General features: G+C 37.1%; 1 protein-coding gene across 3 annotated transcripts in view; it reads right to left on the reverse strand.

The window, feature by feature from the left end:
• Nucleotides 1-386: 386 nt before the first annotated feature.
• LOC149814205 (P-loop NTPase domain-containing protein LPA1 homolog 2-like) overlaps nucleotides 387-24,119 on the reverse strand; it is a 38,366-nt gene continuing 14,633 nt past the window's right edge. For 2 of the 3 annotated variants that reach the window (XM_089989495.1, XM_089989494.1), the window contains exons 2-11: nucleotides 18,844-19,107; nucleotides 17,534-17,628; nucleotides 14,455-14,740; nucleotides 12,837-13,162; nucleotides 4,546-4,627; nucleotides 2,773-2,962; nucleotides 2,543-2,688; nucleotides 1,724-2,449; nucleotides 866-967; nucleotides 387-770 (exon numbers count right to left, since the gene is read on the reverse strand). In XM_089989495.1, coding sequence (XP_089845621.1) covers nucleotides 474-770; nucleotides 866-967; nucleotides 1,724-2,449; nucleotides 2,543-2,688; nucleotides 2,773-2,962; nucleotides 4,546-4,627; nucleotides 12,837-13,162; nucleotides 14,455-14,634 — 2,049 coding nt within the window. In that variant the 5' untranslated portion in view covers nucleotides 14,635-14,740; nucleotides 17,534-17,628; nucleotides 18,844-19,107 and the 3' untranslated portion in view covers nucleotides 387-473. Of the gene's footprint in view, nucleotides 771-865; nucleotides 968-1,723; nucleotides 2,450-2,542; nucleotides 2,689-2,772; nucleotides 2,963-4,545; nucleotides 4,628-12,836; nucleotides 13,163-14,454; nucleotides 14,741-15,408; nucleotides 15,509-17,533; nucleotides 17,629-18,843; nucleotides 19,108-24,119 lie in introns of those variants that run through there. The other variant, XM_089989493.1, reaches the window with a different exon arrangement.

The raw sequence follows: 24,119 nt of genomic DNA on the forward strand, positions 1-24,119 counted from the left end.
TTTTCACTTCCATGCGTGGAAAGGAGCTGAAAAACCGAGCAGGACCTCAAAGGACAGATGCGGGCTTTCAACTTTATGAACTTCTGGATAAAATTTTGTAATTAGTATTGATTTATTGCCTTTTTAAAGGAGGTTACAAAATTACAAATTAAAGGAGGTGATTATGATTGTTAGAACCAAAACTTGAAATGAAAAAACATGAGAAAGGGAAAGATCGAGTCAAAATGATATTTCTTTCAAATAAGAATAATTGGATGCTCTCTCCTCTCATTGTGATCATGATAAAAGTTTTAATGTCAATTTAATTTTTTCATTCAATTAATCTTATTAGATCCTGCCAGTACATGAGTGAATCTTTGAAGGGAAGGTGGCCAACTGAAATAAAGTTTGTATTTAGAGATGAAGCCCTAAGAGCCTGACTTGGGCTCAACCATTTTATTTCATTGATTTTTTAAGAGGAATAGCACAATCCATTAATCGATAGTATCTCTGCATACATCCAAAGAAATTTTGAAAGTTTTTGCTTTCTTGAGTCTGGCCGAATGATTTTTCAGGACAGGAAGACTAACAGAGCGGTTGTATATTCTGCGTTCATGAGCTGGTCTTCCTGATGCTGTCCTAGACAGACTTCTTTCAGCATTATCATAAAGAGCAACAGAAAGGACTTTCATATCTGTCCTGAAGCCATCAGAACTCAGTAATTCACCCAACCGATCATCTTCAAGCTCTTCATCTGACCTTGTTGAAGATTCTATCACTGATCCGTCGAACTGGTTGGTTTACAATATGAGAATATCAGGAAAGATGTTCAATTAAGGTTTCAAAGATGCAATTTAACTCTTGCTAGAATAAAATATACTTTTACCTCATCCTCTCCAAGTTCTTCAGTTTCTTTGTCGCTGCAGCTGTCCTCTGTCTCATGGAAAATCTCTTCTTCACTTTCTGATACTGCTTGTTCTTCAATGAGCTGACAAGCACATTGACCTTTGTTAGTATAAAACCCATATGAAGAATGATAGTGAAATTCTTTCGTCGTGCATACACCAGCACAATTGAGAAAGCAATCACTGGCAGGAGAATCAAGAAGTGGGTAGATGGTTGGCAGACAGATGACAAAGTATAAGAAAGACCCACAGATTTGGTATCAATGAGTAAAATCTCATTACTTATACACCTAAGTAATCTGACCATGCTGAGAACTTACTTTGGACCAATGCATTTAAGTATTAAAATATATTTTTAAGGATAAAATGAACAGTCCAAATTGCACCAAAATACAAACATTGAGCTCGCTCAGAAAAAAGAAAAAAGAAAAAGTAACCGTTGAGAAAGAGGATTTTCACAGCTAAATTGTTGGATGAAAAATGCGAGTACGAATGAACCATGCTAAATCCATCTGTATGGTCTGATTTACTTGAAAAATGCAAAACGCACAAGTAGATGAATATATATAAATATAAGAACAAGAAAGGGTCCCTCATCATAAAAAAAAGGAACATGGAAGGGTTCTTTCCAAAAATTTTAGTTCTTACGAAAGTTGACTTCTAGTCATGGAAATTTGGAGGAACCTTCTTAGGAGTTAGTTCTGTGCTAAGATGTAAGCCAAAAAAGAAAGGAAGACTTCTTTTTCACCGACAGGGGGTTTGTTGCTGAATTCCATGTGTCATGCAGGTTCTACATGTACGGTTAAAATGAAAAAGGAACTATAGAAATGAAAACCTACATCCTTTGCATGGGCTTCTGAATGCAGTGGAGAGCTAGAGCATGAAGAATATAGAGTCACCTCGTCTCCATCTACTCTTGAACCATTTATGCTACTAATGTAACTTGTCCCTTCCATGTCGTTCGGCCAAGATCCAATGCCAAAATTACCAAACTGTACATTGACGGGCTCAGAAAGGCCAATCTGTAATGGCCCATATAGAGGATTCCCAACTGTACTATTATTATATGAAGAAACTCCATCACCATTTTCAGAGGAGAAAGGCCATGCTTTGGAAACAGAACCATCAGAATTTACAATAGCCATAAGACGCCTTGAAGAACCTTGTCTCTGGATAATTTTGAACATGCATTTTGAACTTACAGAATTTGCATCACACTGTTTGTGATATTCATCACTGGCCGCCTTAACAGTATTTGTAGCCATGTCATATAGGCTTACACCCATCTGCCGCTTTCTCAAACAGCTGAAGATGGTTGCATGTATAGAAGCCACACTTCTATCAACATTTGTATTATTCACCTTGGGAACCAAATGCTTGTCTGCTCGTTTGCACAAGTAGTCTTGTATGGTGCGTATATTTGCAATGTACTTGACATACTTGTTCTTTTTCGGATCTAGGGTCATGTACTTAGCACGTATAGCAAACCGTTCTAAATGCTTCTCTTCCTCTGCTATGTAGACCAGGAATGGTATAATGGATGAATGTTTCCTCATCAGACCCATCTGAAAGTCAAAAGTGAACAAAACAAAAGTGTGAATCAGCTTACCAACATACATGATACATAACAATCAATTCATCTAGGGACAAGATTTTACCACAAAATTTAGACTCAAATGTACTCCTTCAACTATCACAGATTCTTTGCGGCCCTCCCATGAGGTGATCAGCTTGTCAAGGCTATCAATTACCATTTCACTCTGTGCCTTGTAGCCCTCAATGGCCATGATCTTAGGCCCAATTGCTTCAGTGGAAAGATACGACATAAGCAACATCAATTCCCTCTAAGAGACTACAAAGAAATTTGTTAAAAAGAGAGTGACAATACCTGGTACGGAAATCAATTGTCCATCTTTCTTTTTAGCCTTTGCCTGAGCAACAGATTTGGGATCAAGGTACTCTCCAGCATGATATGTAGAAGCCCACAATAGTGGATTCTCCTTTTCATCGGCAAAACTTCTCATCATATGTCGAATTGAATCAGTAGATACAACAGTTGTAATTCCAAGTCTACTAGCCTGTGCATTAAACAGCATGCATATTTTCAAAATTCAATCAGAACAATTATACCAAGCGTTCAATTAACTGTCTTAAGCAGGTTCCATCTTCTTTCACACTACACAAACCTGCCAACAATGAAAAACCGTCCAATGAAATGACTGGAAGCAAATTTTTCTTTCTATGCCGGTAAATTCAGTTCTCTTCTCTCCAATCTTATTCTCATTTCATATACTGATTAAAGACAATTTCATATAAAAAGTTTTACCAGCCTAATAGTTTGCCGAATCATATTATTCAGATATATTAAACTAAATTTTGTTTCTTCAAGTTTTTCCATTGATTGGAACTATGTTTTTCCCTCTTAAATTTACTTAGCTGAATGTTGTACCTATTTTTCATCTAAGGATCCCCCTAATTAGTAGGCCTTTCCCCCCCAAAATCTCCACCTGACCCTCAATCATTTTCCTTTTCTTTTCCAAAACATTTGACCTTCTATTTTGCCGAATGAAAAGCTTTCCCTAATTCTTTTTACTCCTTTTTGGTTTAATCTAATAGTGTTTAATCCGTATGGCCAGTTACCTAAGCTAGTACATATATAATTCTAAAATAGTGGTTTACAATTTCGGTCAGACCAATTTTAGCAGGTCAGATCTGGAAATAGATCCACTGAAGCACACAGTCCCCAACCCAGATCTGATATGAACCCAGTTAAGGCCTATTGGAGGCTACACCTGAACCTAGATCCACAATTCCACATGGATGCACCTACTTATGGCCTTAAACTTGAGTACCTTGTGAAATGAAAAGAGGTGGAAGCACCAATAGAGCAAAAGGCACTCTTTAAGAGTGACCACTAGAGCCAAGCACACAAACACCAAATGTGCACACACAAAACTCTCAAAAATAGAAAATGACTTAAAGTCATAAGTTGGGTATTATTGAAGAAAAGAAGAGAAGGGTGAAAAACCCATACATTTACAAGGGGGAACCTCCTCTTTATATAGAGGAGGAAAGCATTAAAAGAGGACCATAAAGGGGGCTCCCTTCTAGTCGTTGGGAGCCCCAACGGTCATAAATATGACTGTTGGGGCCCCAATGACTAGATAGGTGGGGCCCCTTTATGGTTCCAAAAAGTAAAAACAGAAAAATTAAAAAGGAAAAAGAAAAAGGGGAAAAAGGAAAAAAGGTAAAAAAGAAAAAAGCACATGTGGAATTACCAAAACACCCCTATCGGGTTTTTGGTTTATACAAAACAGGAAAAAGCTATATTATTATGTATATATACATATATACGTATATATACTTATATATATATACGAATGTATATGTATATCTATATTTATATATACATAATTTAACAAATCACAACTAGGTTCAGACAAAAGCTAACCAAATTAGATGTATTGCATCATAGAGTAAACTACAAAAACAGAACCAGAAGCATCATTTGATCATAACTCATGGTTCATGCGTCATAAATCATCACCAATAATGGAAGGTACTAACAATTCCAATTAACAGAAAACAAAACCTAGTGCTCATTTGACTGAGTTATTATAACAAGTCATGCAAACCAAAATGACAAGGATGATTATAATACCAGCAAAGATGAAAGAGTAGACTTGCCACATCCGCTTGTACCACAAAGCAATATGGTGATTGAGTCCTTCCTTTCCCGAAGCCTGTCAAATTGAGTTATAAGTTTACAATTAGTTGAATATATAAATACATTATTATATACATTATGTATACATACATATATATATATATACATTTATATATTTGCTACAATCATTCATATGTACAAACACAATAGCGAATCTCTTTTTGTTTTCTATTGTTTATGTTCTTTCTTGCATTCTTAACGCTACACTGTCACACGGATACTCCATTTTGACTGACGCTCCCTATCCCTTTGTATACAAGTCATACTGGAAACTTCATAAAGATGGCTGTATCCCCATTTCCGCAGCTGTATCCATGTGACAACCCCAATGGATGTGATCTACATTGTCTACTTTAGTGTGGATCAGTGGTTGGTCACTGGATTCTGCTGTGTGAGCATGATTTTGCAAAAATTGACGGTTGTCAATGCAGTTTTTAGGCTAGCCCCACACCCCCTTCCAGTTGGTAAAACCCTTGAGATGACCCCTGTCCATTGGGGAGTACACCCAGCTTCGACCTTGCAGCAATGGATGCCTCCTATGGGGGTAGAACCATGGTCGCTCCATGTCAGGTGATAAACCGGTCGCCCCTAGCTAGGAATGAGTAGCCCTTGTGGACAAATGCACCAAAACCTATGTCACAGGGATTCGGCTAGGAGGGTGCCGCACCCGCGTCGACGCGACTCGACGCGGGTGCGGGTGCGGCACCGGGTGCGGTCAACTCGATCCTGGGTGCGTTGACCGCACCCAGGATCATTAATGTCCATTTTAAAAAAAAAAATTTGCCCAAATGGGCTTCGAATTTTTTTTTAAAAAACTTTATGCTAGTCTGTCAGCTGCTGACAGACTAGCATAAAGTAAGTTTTTCAGTTTTCACGCACAGCTGCTGACAGCAGCTGTCAGCACAGCTGCTGACAGCTGCAGCAGCTGCCTGTCAGCTGCTGTCAGCAGCTGCCTGACAGCTGCAAAGTTTTAAAAAAAAAACCCGCCTATTCCCCAACCCCCTTTTTAAAAAAAAACCCCGCCTATTCCCCAACCCCCTTTATATATATATATATATATATATATATATATATATATATATATATATATATATATATATATATATATATATATATATATATATATTACTTATTACATTTTTGCCCCTGCCGCACCCCCGCACCCGGGTTTTTTGGAAGTGCCGAATCCCCGCACCCGCACCCGCACCCGCACCCGCACCCATGTGACATAGACCAAAACTTGTCAACACAAAAAGGTATTTTTTTGTCCAAGAAATACGACCCAAGTTTCAGTCTCTAACAAATTGACCATGCTGAAATTTAACTCATCTACGGGGTCAGATTGAGTCAAAACAACTTGCACCATGAAACCTAACTCCTAAGTCATATATTGTTAAATGTATTTGTGTACATCAGAGTTGCCAGTTGAGGAAGCGGGAAGCGAGACACTTTCAAAAAAGTAGGAAGCGGGGAAGCGTGGGGCCACTTAGAAGAAAATTATGAACCGTCTCGGAAGCGACCTAGGAAGCAAACCGGAAGCGAGGGGGAAGCGAAAAAAACAAAAAAATGGGGAAGTGTGGGGGAAGCGCGCTTCCCATAAAAGGGAAGCGCGCTTCCTAAAAAAGGGGGACACTTCCCCTCACGCTTCGGAAGCGCGACGAAGCGCGCTTCCCCTTTACCCTAGGCGCTTCCGGTAACTCTGGTGTACATACATATTATGTATATATATATATATATATATATATATATATATATATATATATTTTAATATATTTTATTTTTCTTTCTCATGTATTTTCTTGTTTTTTTCTTTTTGTATATTATCCCCTTTATAGGGGCATTTTGGCCATTGTTAGCTACCTGTTAGACTGGGTCTAACGGCTAACCAGCTAGCCGTTGGGACCAGCCCAATGGCTAGTCCTCTCTCTCTTTGTTGTATATATAAGGGGTAAACTCCCTTCTGTTTAACATGATTGTCTTAAACATTTTAAGTGTGAATAAAATATTAGTTTATATCGTGTGCTATTGTGAGAGTGCCCTTGTGGCCTTGTATTTGCCCATTAGAGGTTAGTGTATTGCCTTTGTGGCCTTCTACATGTGCACTTTCTTGAATCCTCTTAGTAGCATTGTCAGGACAGTCTCATAATTATTTTTTAATATATTTGTGTCCATACATGGTCTCATTTTCCTTTTTTGAAAAAATTTTGTAATGAGAAAGAATTTGTTTGTAAAGTTTGTATACTTGAAAAAATGAAAGCTCTTCATTTTCTTTCTAGATCTTACTAGACTAAGAAATCCTTTGAATTGGTGAATTTGAATGTGTGGGGACCCGCTCCGGTCATGTCTAAAGGAGGATTCTCCAACTATGTTACATTCATTGATGATCATACTAGATATACTTAAATCTATTTCCTTAGAAAAAAATAAGAATTTTTTTTTTTTGTTTTAAGGATTCTCATAATTTAATTAAAAATCAATTTCAAACTAACAAGCTTAGTTTTTGTTCGGATTCAGGAGGTGATTTTTTGCCAAATGAATTCATATGTTATTTGAAATAAAATGGTATTTTACATCAATGATCTTGTTTAAAAGCCCCTTAATAAAATGATCTTGCCAAAAGAAAGCATAAACATATTATAGAAACTAATCAAATATTACTTATTTCTAGAAATAATTTTAAAAACTTTTGGGCCGAAGCTGCTCTTACCGTCGTCTATTTAATAAATAGAACGACATCTTCCGCCTTGAAAAAGATCTCTTCCCTTAGAAAAGCTTTTGAATATTAAACCAGATTTCAAAAGATTAAGAATTTTCTGTTGTAAATGTTTTGTTCTTTGTGAAAGAAATAATAAATTGTCTCCTAAAGCCATTGAATGTGTTTTTCTTGGTTATGGAGAAAATCAAAAGGGTTATAGATGTTGACTTAAAAAATTAAAAACTTTATATTTTTAGAAATGTTACTTTTCTTGAAGAAGAAAATGAATTTGAAAAAGATGTGACTAAGGAAGATATTGATTATTCTTTCTTGTTTGATTTATTGTCCAAGGAAAAGAATAAATCATCTAACATTAATGAAATTTGTGTGAACGATGTTGATGATGATTGCATTACTAATGATCCAATGATAATATTAATGATGATCCTTCAAACCTTTCTAGAAATGAAGACGATATTAACAAAACCAATGATGTTCAAGAGTTTAAGGTCGATTCTTGGCATACAATGAGGAACATCCATGTGCACTTGATAAGTTCATGCAAAACCAACCCATAGATGAGACCAAACTTAAAAGATCAGATTGTAAATCTACGGATCTAAGGTTCCTAGCTATGTCACATGGGTGCGGGTGCGGCGCAATTTTAAAAATTTTGGACACGGGGACTCGGCTATATATATATATCCAGTGTGTGCATATATATATATAAATTTTGGACACAGGGACTCAGCTCGTGACTCTTCCGAGTTGTCTCAGATCCTGAACTAACTGAGTTAAAATAGTAGTATAACTGGGTTAGAACCAAACTCGGCTGAGTTTATCATTGACTCGGCCAAGTCTTAGCTACCATGGGAATAAAACATCATCAAGGTATTAATTAAAAGCATTAACTAAAAGCATGTTCTGGTAAATGCATTAAACATCTTTTGCAGGTTTGCGAAAATTCATAACATTAATTAAAAGCATTAAAAGCTTTTAATTTTTCAAAGCTAGATTTGAAAGAGAGAGATAGATCTCGGTGGATGAGAAAGTGTTGCTACTCGTGGATGAGAAAGTGTTGCTACTCGTGGATGAGAATTTATTACTTTTATAAGAAAGAGAACTGGGTGGATGAAAAGTGTTGGTACTCGTGGATGAGAATTTATTAGCTTTTAAGATTGAGAGAGAATTAAATGATAATATTTAAGAATAAATTTTTGGGGGGGGCTTATGTTTGAGACTCATGCTATATATATATTTTAAAAAATATATAAAAAGATCATTTTTTTTGTTTTTGCCCTAAAAATGGACATTTTTGGACCCAGTCACGTTAATCGAGTCCAAAACAAGGACGGACTCGGTCTCGACCTCGACTCGTTGACCGAGTCCGGGCCGTGTCCGAGGCCGCACCAGTGTCGGAGCGTGTCGACTCGGGTGCGACGCCTCCCTAGCTGAGTCCGTGTGACATAGGTTCCTAGCAGATTTGTGTTATATGAGTCATTTTTCCTAAAATATAGAGCTTATCTATTAGCTATGTCACAGGGATTCGGCTAGCAGGGTGCCGCACCCGCATCGACGCGACGCAGGTGCGGGTGCGGCACCGGGTGGGGTCAACCCGATCTTGGGTGCGTTGACCGCACCCAGGATCATTTAGGTCCATTTTATTTTTTGGATTTTTTTTTTTAAAATTTGCCCAAATGGGCTGCGATTTTTTTTAAAAAAAAAATATGCTGACAACAGCTGTTTGTCAGCTGCTGACAGCTGTGAAATTTGAAAAAAAACCGTCGACCCCCTTTATATATATATATATTTACATTTGTGCCCTTGCTGCACCCCCGCACCCGGGTTTTTTGGAAGTGCCGAATCCCCGCACCCGCACCCGCGCCCGCACCTGCACCTGCACCCATGTGACGTAGTCTATTAGCTATTAATGCCTTTCATGAACCTTCTACATACAAAGAAGCCAAAGACTATCTCCATTGGGTAGAAGTAATGAATATTGAATTAGATGCCCTCTATAGAGCTAAAACCTGAAAAACTGTGGATCTTCTTTTAGGAAAAAAACTATAGGATGTACATGGGTATTCAAAGTTAAAACCAAGAGTGATGAAACTTTAGAAAAATGTAAAGCTAAGTTAGAAGCCAAAAGGTATGCTCAGAAATATGAGATTAACTACGAAGAAACCCTTGCACCTGTAGCTAGAATGACAAGTGCTAGGGCTCTCATAGCTGTAACTTCTATTAAAAAATAACTTAATTACCAATTAGATGCTAAGAATGCTTTTCTTAACGAGGATCTTAGTGAAAAATTGTAATTGTACATGGACCCTCCACTTAGGCTTAATGTTGAAGAAGGTAAAGTTCTTTGACTTAAGAAAACTTTATATAGCCTTAAACATGCTATATGATCATTTTAGCAAAGTTATGATTGATCTTGATTTTATATCTTATTATACTTACACTGCTATTTTTGTTAAAAATGCAAAAACATACATTATTATGTTACTTTTATATATTGACAGTATGATTATTACCGGTAGTGATAGAAAATGAGTTGAATTTATTAAAAATATCCTTAAAATTTTTTTGATATATTTGATATTAGTTTTTTAAGGTATTGAGGTTGCCTACTCCTCCTCGAAGATATGTTTTGTCTCAAATGAAATCGAAATATGAGATTATTGCTAGGTTTGGGTTAACAAATGAAAATGTTGTGGATACTCTCGAAGTCAATAACGCTAGAACAATGACCAACGATCATACTTTCTTAGATGATCCCACACCTTACAGACAACTAATTGAGTCCCGCACGTGCTTATCCATCACTCGACCTGATATAGCACATGAAGTTCACAATGCGAGCCAGTTTCAGCATGCGCCCACCCACTCCAGTTACGATAATTATCATATACTTAAATGACACCATAACTAAAGGGCTTTTCTTATCCTCTTCCTCATCCTTAAACTTAATTACTTATATTGATTCAGATTGAGGAGACAATCATAATGATCGTATTTCTACTACAAGTTAATGTATCTTTCTTGGTGATTCGCTATCTCTTGGAAGTGTAAGAAACAATAAAAAGTATTGTTTTCTTCCATTGAAGAAAAGTATCAGGCAATGACAACTACAACTATAGAGATTGTTTGGCTAAGAAGTTTACAAAAAGATATGGGCATCAACATATCTACTCCATTGAATATGTTTTGCGACAACAAAAGTGCCATTTACATTGCAAGCAACCACATATTCCACGAGCGTACAAAGCATATAGAAATAGATTGCCACTACATTCGAGAAGAATTCCTTAAAAGAACCATGGAGCTTTCATACGTGACATCAGAGTTTCAACAAGATAACTTCTTCACCAAAGTGTTGCCTTCACCACATTTTTCTTTCCTTCTTAGCAAACTTTTGATGATTTCATCGTCAATTTGAGGGGAGTTAAATATATTTGTGTACATACATATTATGTATATATGCCTTCGTAGTATTTATATATGTATACTTTTTAATATATTTTATTTTTTCTTTCTCATATATTTTCTTGGTTTTTTTTATTTTCTTTATTTTTTGTATTTTTATCACCTTTATAGGGGCATTTTTGTCATTGTTAGCTAGCCGTTATAGACTAGGCTAACCGCTAACTAGCTAGCCATTGGCACCATCCCAACGGCTAGTCCTCTAACTTTGTTGTATATATACGGGGTAAACCCCCTTGTGTTTAACATGCTTGTCTTAAGCATTGTAAGTGTGAATAAAGTAATATTTTTATATCTTGTACTCTCTTGGGTGCTATTGTGAGTGTGCCCTTGTGGCCTTGTATTTGCCCATTAGTGGCCAGTGTATTGCATTTGTGGTCTTGTGCATGTGCACTTTCTTGTATGCTCTTAGTAGCATTGTGTATTTATGTTTGCTTTTCATATATATATATATATAAGGGAGGTAGGTAGAGATAAAACATCTTTATGTGTGCATGCAAAGACAAACAACCTTGCAGAAGACAAGAAATTTCTGCTAATTCTGAATTATTGATAGCCAATAGAAATTGCAAAACTCTTAAAGAAAGATAGAGCATGTAACACATGCGCCAAGTAATTTATATTTGATGATTAGGACACTACTCCCATTTCCAGAAAAGGCCCATAAGCATTTCAGAAATCATTATAACCAAAACAAAATGGCAAGTGTATTGCTTATGAAATAGCCAGGAAGTCTATGAGCTTAATGAGAAGAGTATATCAAGGAGGAACAATGGATGCATTTGTAATTCATCAATAATGCTCTCCCAAATAGGGGGTCCATTCTCAAACTCCAACTCATTATATTCATGAACCTTGATGTTCCCTTGACCTGAGTGAAAAGAAGTGAGCCTGTACAAGCTATCTTATAAATGTTCATTTCTTATTATGAATTGGACAATTTGTAGCAGACTCGAGTTTCAGCCACTGCCAGTGGAGCTTATTCAAACTACAGGTTGATTTCATACCTTTGTTTGATAATTCTGTCTTCAGTTAATAAAAGGTAAAGGCTTGAACAGATCTCAATTTTCAAGACCTTTGCACCACTCAGTTAGCTATCAGGAAGACCATCAAAGAGACTTCAGCATCAATATCTATCTTATTTATTTGTTTATTTTTTAAATGAAGCTGGGAGACAGTCCTCGGTGGGATCAGAGCCCGAAACCTCTTGGTTAAGACAATGTGAATCCGCCAAATCAAATTATCATATTCGACTCCTTACTGTTAACAACTATTCCACGAATTATTTCCTTAATTACATTATTTTGGTTTCTAGTAATTGGTCCATACATCATTTTGTTTTACTCCACTCGATAAACCTCCTAGTCCTAGGTAAGCAAGAGGATTCAACTCGAGATTTGTAAATACACAAGAAAGATCCAAGTGCAAACACAATCCAAGTTAAAATGTAGATACGATTCAAGATACTCCAGCTTCAGTTATTTCCAGTCTCCAACATCCAGACACCCGGAGTAGCACACTTCTTCGTGTAGGCATTTGTGCTATGAGAATCCCATAAACAATTTCATTGCAACCATCTGCTTCAGCACGTTTGATATGGACATGTGATTAAGGCTGATGTTAGAACAACTGATGCAATGCCCCGCCTTGTGTCCCTTTTCCTTAGTTTTTATGGTTAAGGCATTTATTCTCCAACTCTTGTTCTCTATAAATGATTTATTTTCCAATGCTGGCAACATATGCATACAAACTGCATGCACACACAGACACATGTATGTATATATGTATGTATACATGTACTGGTCAAGGTGAGACCAAAAGAGGAGTTGCACAATATCAACGTATTGCTTTCAAGTTCATTAATGAAAACATCATCATATACCCTTGTATTGAGAGCAAATGGCAGGATAGTTTAAAAAATTGTACAATTGATATCTCACAAAACTACATGAGATAAATTTGCAGGAAATCAACCCTGCATGTTGCATCCTTTACATAAGGCTGATGAGGATATTGCTTATCTAAAAGATAAGTTACAAGAAAATACCTGCAGGCAAGAACTATATCAGAACGTTGGCTAGGTCCCACATAATGATATTGTGTAAGAGAACTGCATATCACATCTAAAAACTTTTCCCTCTTGACAATGACCATGGCTTGTCGTTTGTAAAGATCAAACAATTTATTGTTACAGGAGAAGTCACCACCCACATTCCCAGGTATTTCATCGTTAGCTTCTTTGTCATTCTTGAAATGTTTCCCTGCTTTGCTGGACAAGATATCAGCAATTGTAGTTGAGCTTTCCTTGCCAGAACATCCGGCAGCAGGTTGTGTGTGTTCATTTTCCAAAATGTCAAACACTCTTCTGCTAATCTTATGATGAAACAAAGTTGTTAGTACTTAAGATGTAAATCAATACAAGGAAGAAAGTTCTAACATGCTAGGATTCATGCTGATGGGCTGTGAAATACAAGAAAGAAGCACATGTACAAAATCAACTCTGATGATGAACAACCAATGCTATAGGAATAAAAATATCAGATGGAAATCACACAATGTTATTGAATTTATAATATAAAGTCAGAAAAATATCTGCTGTTTGAGAGTCAGAAAAATAGCTGCTGTTTGAGAGTTAGTTATCATAACTAGAAGTCAGGCAACATAAGTGGCATAGAAAATAATACGTGTACATAAATCAGCAATTGAAATTCTTCTATGTCACATTATTTTCAAGCATGACACAGACAATATCATGTTCCAGATGATACAAAAAAAACTCACCAAGGTCTTTCAGCTATAGCAAGAGAAATTCTATGGTTTACTACATTATATAGCTTTTCACATTAAGATCTGTTCCCAACTTCAGGAATATCTAGATCAGTATCACTGAATTTTCAGCAAATAATCAAACAACAACTTGCACATACAAGAATCAGAAATGAATAAACATGATTTTCATGGAGAAGATTATTAGTTTCTCATGCCTCTCTACATGTTGGAGAGGATGGAAGATAAAGATAAATGGGCTGCAATGGATCAGTTAGCCTAAAGGGAGCAAGTGGCACATCCTTCTCATATCATGAAAAGGAATATTACAATCAAACACTAGGTGCCAGATAATTGCAACTATATCCTTGTATAATGAGATGTACATTAAATTACATACACTATACTAAGAAGTATCTGAAATATGTTCTCAAGAATTTGCCTTCCAAACACCGGTTTGCTAAATCAGGACTGGTAATCTGGCTGTAACCAGCAAACCTTTCTAGATTTTCTTTAACAAGCATTCTAATGAGTAAGCAATAGACAGCAAGAGGACCCAGTCACCAGTAGAGGCTGTACTCATCCAAGATGTGCATATTTATGTCAATTGATTCTCTTCACACAAGGATTCATAATTGCACATTTACATCAATAATATAAAAGCAATCAACTTTACAAATTAGGATTTATGATGGCACAAAATAAACAGTATCTCAAAATTCAAAAGCCAGTTGGCGACCCTAGCAATCAACAACAAATAAGCAAGTCCTTATGCAATAGAAGGTATAAAACCGGATCCAACACAAATACTGGTTATCAAACATTATAAAACATCAAAGAACATATGGAATTGCAAATTATTTGTTTTGGAATGAATCCAGAAAAAAAAAATAGACTACCTTGAAAGCATGATTCATTTTGCAGCCAGCTAGCTGCAACATGCTCTGCAAATCTGTAAGCGTATATGAAAATGAGAAGTTTGGATGATGATGACGACAAACTTCTCCAACCCCATAATCTTCACTGTTGCCATTATCATCAACCACCACAACATAACTGAGTTTCCGAGAAACAGACATCTTCAGAGAAACCAAGAATTGATTCTCTCAGATGTTGGCATAAAAAGACCCACAGAAGATTCTTTCAGATGTCAGCCTAAAAAACAAACCGCAATCATGCTGTCACCTAAAAAAGAAAAGAATCCTCATACACCCATTTAAAGAGACAGGATCCATCACAAATTCCAATACAGCTAAATATTTATTATATACAGAACTGTGATGAAGAGGAAAAACAATAATACGTGCTCATTGTATATCTTATGGCTCTAATCAGAAATTCAGGAAAAAAATGAATCCAAGAAGTAACATTCATGCTTTCGTTCAGCTAGTAAAACTAAACACGGTTAACCATTCAATGCATGTGACTTCAAACACCCAAAATCACACAAGGAAAAAGAGAAAAAAAATTAATCACATATCAAAAAATCACAATATCTTCATCTACACATCCTCACTACTATCAAACGAAACAGAACCCAGAAAAATCTATGAAGAAATCCCCTTAAATTGAATTGTACACTTTCTTTAAACCAGAATTCAACTCTATTCTACCTGTTATAAATGTGCATTCAACCACGGACCAACCCACACCACGAAAACGTTAAATCCTTCGAATAACCAAGAAATAAACGAAACCTCACATTTCAGGAAGCACTCAAAATTCCAAAATAAAAGAAACCCAGCAGACGCATGTCAAAATCAACAAGTCCAACCCGAAGAGATTAAATGCATGTGAAAGTCGATGACCAACGCTGAGAGAGAGAGAGAGAGAGATGATGGGAAGCGTCTTACCTGAATCCTCACGAAATGGGGAGCTTCTCTTCTCTTTTTTCTTCTATACAGGAAGATTTTGGAGGAGGAAACAAACCCACCTTAACGACGTGCCGTCCACGAGGAGAGAGAGAGAGAGAGCGAGAGAGATAGGGAATTCGATTCGACCGAACGTGGTATTTGACCCATGAAAAGGAAAAGGTTTTCCCACACCACACGCCATGTGCGTGGAACCGTCCTTTTTTAGTTTCATGTCAAAGTCAGAAATCTCCGTACGCGCAGGAAATTCTCGCGATTAAAATAAATTATCGGAAAAAAATCGGAATTAAATATAAAAGGCGCTTTTATTTCTCACGATCAAAATATATTCTACGTTACAAAAATAGTGGATAGGACATAAAATTTTTCAGAAATGAGACAAGGACACAAAATTTATAAAATTTGTAATTGATAAAAAGCTATTTTTCATATTTAAATATTTACTATTATTAAATAAAGTAAAAAATTGCTAAAAATATTATAATAATGCCCCCATACAAATCCGTGTCCAAAATCAACAAGTTTGCTCGTGTCACCAAAGCTACGTGGCCAAAATGGCACGTCCGTCTGACAGGTTTTAACATGTGACTTCCTTGAAATTATGTTAAGCTTTTCAAATTATCGTGATAACACCATGATATTTTCAGAATATCGCCAATGTCGGTTCATACTTGCTACGTAATAAAACTTGAGGGGCCTTTAGTTTGTCAAGGAAAGAATAGGGCACGCATGAATTTGGGTAGGGGACGCATTACCGAAACCAAATCCAATATATACCATATCAATATTGGATCTAAACATGCATATAGACGGCACAATCAGTCTAACATTTTTCTCTTTTTTTTCTAAAATTTCCACCAAAGTTGGATGGGGCTTAATCAACGAATCTGATTCAGATTCATTGGATATCTGATGTGGGTGTTGACCCGATAAATTACAAAACCACCTGGATCGAGTCAACGAATTTGTTAAGAAAATTGGGGATGGGAACACTCAGTGAGAAACTTGACTTGGTGATTATTTTTTTTGGATAATCCAAGGAAAAAAAACCCATCACCGATCGCACATTGACTGGCCTCCGGTTGGTAAAACCTTCGAGGTCTTGATAAACTTGGCAATGAGTGAAGCTAGTACAGAGTCAAAGTCACCCATTGCCTGTAATTGACTCAGGCAAGAGTTGTCACTAAGCCCACCACTCAAGGACCCAATCTTCAATCATATCCTTTTTCTTCTCTGTTGAGTAGCACCACATTGACTGGACTTAGACTTGGTGTTGTTTCAGCTCGAGCTTAGTCCCACCACACCATAAACTTGGTGAACCGTCAGTTGACCCGGTTCGGGTCGAGAATCTTTGCATGGTCAAAGAGTTGTTTGACTTGAACCACCCGATGCGCCACCCAGACCAGAGTCTCACCGTTTACCATAATTCCATCTAACAAGAAGCCATAGGGTGTAAGCTGCAACTATTTAACCTGGACGCAAAGATGTAAGTCTGTTCACTAGGAATCATACCTTCGATTATGTTTCTTGGATGTAAAAGAACGATTTTTTGAGTCATGAAGTTTTGGTTTAAGTTATTGGAAAACCGGCATAGTCGTCACAATCACATGGTTCAAAACTCATGTAGATCATATCAAGGACTCAAAAAATGAGAAAATTTTATGATCTCTACCAAAATGGGCTTGCATGTACCAGTTCAACCCATCATTACTAACCCAATATTTGTTAAATATAAGGATAATCCAAGGAATGGAATACATCCAAATGATAAAAGATCGTAGATGAGGATTGCTAATATAAAATCAAAGCAGTCCCCCATTTGGAGTCTTGGAGGCAGTGAAAAGGCTTTTATGTGACACAAACCAAGAATCTTTAATGCTTCACCTTTATCTTCAGCAGCCAGAGATACCACACACAGGATGGGCCGCCCCAAGATCCCAAAAGCCAATTTGCCTACAAACTTTTTTGCCTTCATTGTTCATAACTCAATGACATAGAAAGCCCTTAGGCTATCTTGAAACTAAGAAAGGGTGCACCAAACTTATTCCATTCCCACAACCAAAGTTTATATTCATTTAAAAGATGGGAAGAATACAACATGAATTACCTTATGCATGCTTGAAGAGTTTCATGCTCAGCCAATGCAAATAAACAGCTACCACAAGAACAGGGAGAGTAACGGACATCAAGAGGCAATAATACCTAAGAAAGAAACAAAAAATGTAAAACAGTAACAAGAAACCAATTTAAAAATGACTTTTTGGATGGAAGATACATTGTGGGCAAAATGACTAAAGAGATTATTTTATTGAACAAACATAAGAATTACAGTATGCTAAATATAACAGTAAAATCAGGAAAAGAACTCATGTTTGATGTGTTAATAGTTAATGAGGAACCATACAAGTTTGGTCGCTCTGCAAGTTAAAGCATATAGAATCTCGTGCACATGAATCCGTGTGTATGCATGAGAGAGAGAGAGAGAGATTCTCCGTACTGAAACCTTGTTACTGTATTCCTCAGCAAAGTACAATCACCAAGAAACCATCACACCTGGTGGTAATGCTGGCTAAAATTGACAACGTATGCAACCTAAGGAGAGATCACAGTTTTCAATAACGGGCAACAATCAAAGGGAATAAAAACAACTTTTTAAATTCTCTTAATACGGATCATAAAACATGACCATGGAATACAAGGCAAACAGCAAAAGGCATCACCATTTGGTGCTAAATGCAATGCATTGGCTCATGGATTCCTGCATTCTTGTACATTTTGAAGTTGTTCACAGTACAACATTACACGCATTATGAACATTTTAATATTCCGTTGTCAAACTCATTGTATAGTAGTCATTAGCGCAATTGATATGCAATAAGTGTTACTAGACTTTTAGTATCGAAGGAAAGTACATGTTCTTCCCCAAATTCCAAGATCTCTCAAATTTACATTGAACCGGAGCTAGAATTTGAAATCAACACCACTTGATTGTGGCCGTGCAAAGTCGAATTTGAAATCAGCACTACTTGATTGTGGCTGTGCAAGCTCGAATTTGAAATACATGTACACAGGGAACACAAAATTGCCAACAGATATATGGCAGTTCTTACGAAATAATTGAAAAAAATGATCATTTTCATAGCTAAATGTTTCAGCTCTTCAAATGAATGAAAAGTACAAAAGGAAGGACAAAAACAACTTTAAAATTGCACCAGCCAGAAGGAGAAAAGAAAAGGGTAAATTATTTGAGCAACACCAGAAAACTGCAAGCATGATGCAAACAGGGGCTTATCTCATGCATAACCCAACAAAAGGCCTCTTCAAACTAGACATCAACCAAATATACTGGTGCTCAGGTAAATTATTAGAACACAAGCTGCTGATTGTTTTGGATCTACAATGACCAAAAAAAAGCACCTGTCATTTTGAATGGCAGATAAGATCTGATTTCCAGATGATGGTAGCAGCTTAGACAGAATGGCAGCATAGAAAAATCCCAACAAGAAAATGAAACCAGATACTAGTAGAGCCACTCCCCAAATTCCCAAGCCTGCCTCTGAATGTATATTCTGAGGCAAAATTGGGAGTTTCAGCATTTCAGAGTCCTTGCTCATTCCTTTGTTATTCAACTTGCTTCAGTCATAAAGCTCTGGTGGATTTTACATATTATCCAAATGCTCCCTGCAAGTGACTGAGTCATCATTAGCATGAGATGACGTGTTATCTGAAAACATCAACAACATGATATGTGGTCCATGAACATCAAGTGTTAGCGCTACTTCAGGGAAAAGAAAGAAAGCAAAGTAACATGAACATTGTAGTCATAGTATGTTGATTAAAAATAATATAGATTGACAGCCCAGAATTTACTATAGGATCCATAATTCATATTATGCACATGTTTCTCTGCAATATGTGTGTCCACTGGGAGCAAGCTAAACACCAAGCACCAACTCTCAGATCAAGTCAGAAACCCATCTAAGAATATATTATGAGCAGGATATGTATTATGTTAGCCTTTCTCTCATGTATTTTGTAGTCACATGCTATTGGCAGTTTCTGGATGCGAGGATGGACAAAATTTTTGAAGAGTTATAGAAGCAAGAGCAATCCGCCAAATCATGCAATGGATTGGACAGAAATAATCTGATTCTTCGTATCATGAGTACGACGCTAATTTATTTGAAATAGATAAAAAATTATTAACATAAGAACACAGTGCAAGAAAGGCATAATAACAACATTAAAAAAGAACCTCAAAAAGTACCATAGTTCTGCGATAGGCAAAATACGCTTGTTGTCAAAGAGATAAACGGAAAATGGCTATAAGCAGCTATCCAGGTGAAATGGGCAAATCACCATAATCAGTGACCATTTGGAAGAACCACAAACTTAACCTAAACGATACCATTGGAAAGAAGAACAATTTGACAAGAAAAAACTGCTCTGCGAGAAGCAATACGAACAGCACTTAAACCCATCAATCTAACCATTATTAACCCTTTCCCTACCTCTCCTAAGCATCCCACCAAACAACAACTATGCACAAGCCAGGCCTCAGAAGTGATCCTTCCACACCTCAAATAGGAATCTGCTGTTGGGGTATGCTCCTTACCGGTAGCCTGCGCAGGAACAGGGAAAATACACAGCAAAAACTGTGTTAAACAAAAAACAAACAGGGGAGACTTTGTGTTAAAAGGAAGGAACTGCAGGCTTATCTGCACAGGAAGAAGAAAGATGGAAGAGAATAGGGGCTGCAGAAGGTCACGAGTCCAATCCCCCTGTGACTGCTCTATTCAATATTATATATGCTTACAAAAATTAGGGTAAAGAAATACCCTTTAATGAAGAGTGAATATTACAACATAACACAACCTTGCGTGTGGATACATGACTGCATATGGATACGGGTCCGGATCCATGGACAACTTCTTTTCACCCTTCCTCAAGTTGTGCATGGTCTTGGATCATGAACAACTTGCCTTGCAACATCCAAAACTTGTCTTTCATCAATCCTTTTGTGAATATGTCTGCAACTTGCTCTTCAGTTCGGACGAAATTTGGTACAATTTCCTTTTCTTCAACCTTTTGCCTCACAAAGTGTTGGTTTATCTCAATGTGTTTTGCCCGAATGTGATAAATAGGACTGAAGAACATATTGATAGCACTTTGGTTATCACATAGAAGAAGTGATCGAGCAATCGGTTCTCCTATTTCTGTGAGGAGATGCCTTATCCATGTAGCCTCCGCAGTCGCAGCAGCCATAGATCTGTATTCGACTTCTGTGCTTGACCTAGCGACGCCTTTCTGTTTCCTACTGCTCCAAGAAACCAAATTCGACCCAAGGAAAACACAATAACCAGATATCGATCGACGTTCATCTGAATCACCTACCCAATCAACATCAACATAAACAATGATCTCATGTGCTCCCTGATTCAGTCCACCCTTTCTGTACACAAGCCCATCACCAACAGTGTCTTTTAAATACCTTAGTATTCTCTTACCTGCTTCCATATGTGATGTACAAGGTTCATGCATAAATTGAGACACCTAATTGACTGAATATACTGTATCAGGTCGAGTAAATGTTAGATATTGTAACATACCTACTATGTTGCGATATCTAGTAGGATATTCATACAAATCTCCCTCTTTAGAGCTCAGTTTCTGATGTATGACACTTGGAGTTCCCAAGGGTTTGCAATTTATCATATCTGCTCTACTGAGAATGTCCACTGTATACTTGTGTTGAGTGAGAGTAAGGATATAACATGCCTTGTCGACTTCTACCCTAAGGAAATATCGCAAATCTCCCAGATCCTTCATCTTAAATTTCTGATTCAAAAATGTCTTTACTTCCTCAATGTGAGTTCCACAGTTTCCTGTAATAATGATGTCGTCTACATATACCAGTAGGATTGTGGAGACCTAGAGAAGCCATATCTCTGTATCTCAAGTGAAAAACTCTCGAACCAAGAACATGATGCCTATTTCAAACCATATATCGCTCTTTTTAATCTACACACGTACTGATTGACATCTTGTTTTGCATATCCAGTGGGTTGCTCCATATAAATTTCCTCCTTTAAATCTCCATGTAGGAAATCATTTTTAACATCTAGCTGACTCAATGCCTATCTATGTCACAGGGATTCGGCTAGCAGGGTGCCGCACCCGCGTCGAGCGGGTGCAGGTGCGGCACCGGGTGCGGTCAACCCAATCCTGGGTGCATTGCAGGATCATTTAGGTCTATTTTTTTTTATTTTTTATTTAAAAAAAAATTGCCCTATGAAACGGGCTGTGAAATTTAAAAAAAAAAAATTTGCTGACAGTTGCTGCTCCTAATCCTTCTTTTTCGTAAAGGATTTTCTCTCTCCATAATAAATGATAGACAACAGCTGTTGCTCCTAATCCTTCTTTTTCGTAAAGGATTTTCTCTCTCCATAATAAATGATAATGATGCCTTGTTGATCCTTTTTTTCGTAAAGGATTTTCTCTCTCCATAATAAATGATAATGATGGTGGTAGCCTTGCTGGCTATTAGTATTCACTGTTCTCCTGACGAGATGGGTGCGTGCAGCTGTATATAAAATGAAATTTGAAAAAACCCGCGTCGGGGGAACCCCCCGACCCCCTTTATATATATATATATATATATATATATATATATATATATATATATTTTACAATTTTGCCCCTGCCGCACCCCCGCACCCGGGTTTTTTGGAAGTGCCGAATCCCCGCACCCGCACCCATGTGACATAGATGCCTATCCATGTTCAATAGCTAGACCTAACACAATTCGAATAGTCCCCATTTTCACAACAAGACTAAAGGTTTCATCAAAATCCTGCCCTTGTTCTTGCATAAACCCTTTAGCAACAAGTCTAGCTTTATATCTTTCAATACTCCAATCTGGTTTATATTTGATCTTATACATCCATTTCGATCCAACCACATTTTTGTTGGGTGGTCTGGGCACAATCTCCCAAGTTCTACATTCATGAAGGGCTTCCATTTCTTCATTCATTGCTTCAATCCACTTCTTTGAGTTGGCAGCTTGATAGAATGTGAGAGGTTCATCTTCTTTGTTTATGATGTCAAAAACAATTGAAAATCCAGTGAAAAGTTTTGGTAGCTTACCCATCTATCAAGTGGATGTCGAGGTCGAGTGGACCTCCTGACAACCGGCTCCTGTGAAGGAGGAGGGGCCACATTAAGATCCAAGCAAGAAACAAAAATAGGTGGAGGTTCTTTTTCACGTCGGGTGTAGACAATGCCCTTGTACCTTCCTGTTTCCAAGGGTTGTGCAACAACTTCTTCTGGCTGTGGTGCATTTTCTGACTCCTCACATATTTTCTTCTGACTACAGTTTGGAGGACAATCATCATTAATGTTGGAGAAAAGTTCAGAAGTTAACCATGGATAATATACCTCAACATTGGATCTTGAATTTGAGGTGTTAGCAGGTTGATTATCAAAGTTCATTTCATCAAAAACAACGTTTCTGGATACTTTAATGCGTCTGCTCGAAGGATCATAACACTTGTACCCCTTATAGTCATCTGCATACCTCACAAATCTGCACTTAAGGCTTTATCTTGAAACTTATGCCTTAGTGAGTTGTCAATATGCACATAACAAACAAATCCAAAAAACACGTAATTCATGATAATTAGGGTGACTACCAAAAAGTGTAAAGTATGGCGATCAGTTTTCTAACAGTGTCATGGGTAGACGATTTATCACATGCATTGTAGAATGAAAAGCATTTGTCCATAAAGTAATAGGGAGATTACTATCATGCATCATGCTCATTGCACTCTTAACAATATGTCGATGCTTCATGCTTCCTTTCAGCAATCCCATTTTGTTGAGGTGTATATGGGCAAGACACTTTTCTCCTTATTCCGTTATGCTGGAGAAAATCAATAAAATCACTAGAGGAAAACTCTCCCCCTCCATCACATTGGAAATGTAGAACATTTTCAGAAAAAATGGTTTTTGATGAAATAATAGAATTTTTGGAACAATCCAAAGACTTCAAATTTATGCTTTATACGTGAATAACTGTCAATAAAGATAAGATAATATCTGCTGCCTAAATCAGAAGCAATTGGGACAGGGCCCCCGACATCAGAATATATGATTTCAAAAGGTCTTGAAGCTCTTTTATTGACTGGATTGAAGGGTAAAACACGACTCTTACATAAGTGACAACTCGAACATTTTATTTCATTTACTTCTGACCCCATATTGGACTTAGGAATCAAATTATTTGAGACAAGTTTTTCAATAAAGTGACGACCACAATGACCCAATCGACTATGCTAAAGAATTTGCTTATTACATTCAGAAATGGTCAACACACACTCAGAAGAAATTGATGGTGAATGCTGATGAAGCTTCAAGGATGAACAAGTGGGATGGACTGTAGAGGAGGGATCTTCTTGAAAAATGTATATGTTGCCTCGTCTCTTTCCTTCAGCGAATGTCTCCCTCGTGTGAAGATCTTTGACATAAACAGAGGAGAGAGTAAATTCAACTGAAGCATTTACATCATCAACCAATTTTGAGACGGAGACAATATTTTTCTGAATATTTGGGGCATGAAGAACATTCAAAAGCATGAGAGGAGACTTTGACATGAGTATAATAGCATTTCTAATGTGTGAAATGGAGTGATGAGA

This window comes from Nuphar pumila, chromosome 15 (assembly GCF_984573655.1).
Source record: "Nuphar pumila chromosome 15, dmNupPumi1.hap1.1, whole genome shotgun sequence".
NCBI classification, from domain to species: domain Eukaryota; kingdom Viridiplantae; phylum Streptophyta; class Magnoliopsida; order Nymphaeales; family Nymphaeaceae; genus Nuphar; species Nuphar pumila.